The sequence below is a fragment of the Piliocolobus tephrosceles genome, chromosome 8 (genome assembly GCF_002776525.5).
Source record: "Piliocolobus tephrosceles isolate RC106 chromosome 8, ASM277652v3, whole genome shotgun sequence".
In the NCBI taxonomy this organism is placed as follows: Eukaryota; Metazoa; Chordata; class Mammalia; order Primates; family Cercopithecidae; genus Piliocolobus; species Piliocolobus tephrosceles.
In genome coordinates this window covers 146,857,445-146,857,787 of record NC_045441.1, presented here as the reverse complement: position 1 = coordinate 146,857,787, position 343 = coordinate 146,857,445, and the positions used below count along the sequence as shown (strand labels likewise).

At 74.1% G+C, this 343-nt stretch overlaps 1 protein-coding gene across 2 annotated transcripts in view; it reads left to right on the top strand.

The window, feature by feature from the left end:
- The window catches only part of PTPRN2 (protein tyrosine phosphatase receptor type N2), a 984,778-nt gene continuing 984,435 nt past the window's right edge, over positions 1 to 343 (top strand). Inside the window, exon 1 of one of the 2 annotated variants that reach the window (XM_023225377.1) lies at positions 1 to 163. In XM_023225377.1, the coding sequence (XP_023081145.1) occupies positions 52 to 163 (112 nt within the window). In that variant the 5' untranslated portion in view covers positions 1 to 51. The remainder of the gene's footprint in view (positions 164 to 343) is intronic. The other variant, XM_023225378.1, reaches the window with a different exon arrangement.

The following is a 343-nucleotide window of genomic DNA, read 5'->3' as shown; positions in this document are numbered from 1 at the left end:
CGCCGCCTCCCGCGCGGCCATGGACTGAGAGCCGCCCGCCAGGCCGCGGGGATGGGGCCGCCGCTCCCACTGCTGCTGCTGCTACTGCTGCTGCTGCCGCCACGCGTCCTGCCTGCCGCCCCCTCGTCCGTCCCCCACGGCCGGCAGCTCCCGGGGCGCCTGGGTGAGTGGGGGGCACGGGGGGAGGGGCGCCTCAATGAATGAGTTGGGGCGTTGTGAGGGGCGCCTCCGTGAGGGGGTCGGGGGGAGGGGCGGCGCCTCAATGAGGGGGCATGCAGGGAGGGCGCCTCAATAAATGAGTGGGGGCGTTGGGGGAGGGGCGCCTCTAAGTGAGAGGTTCTGG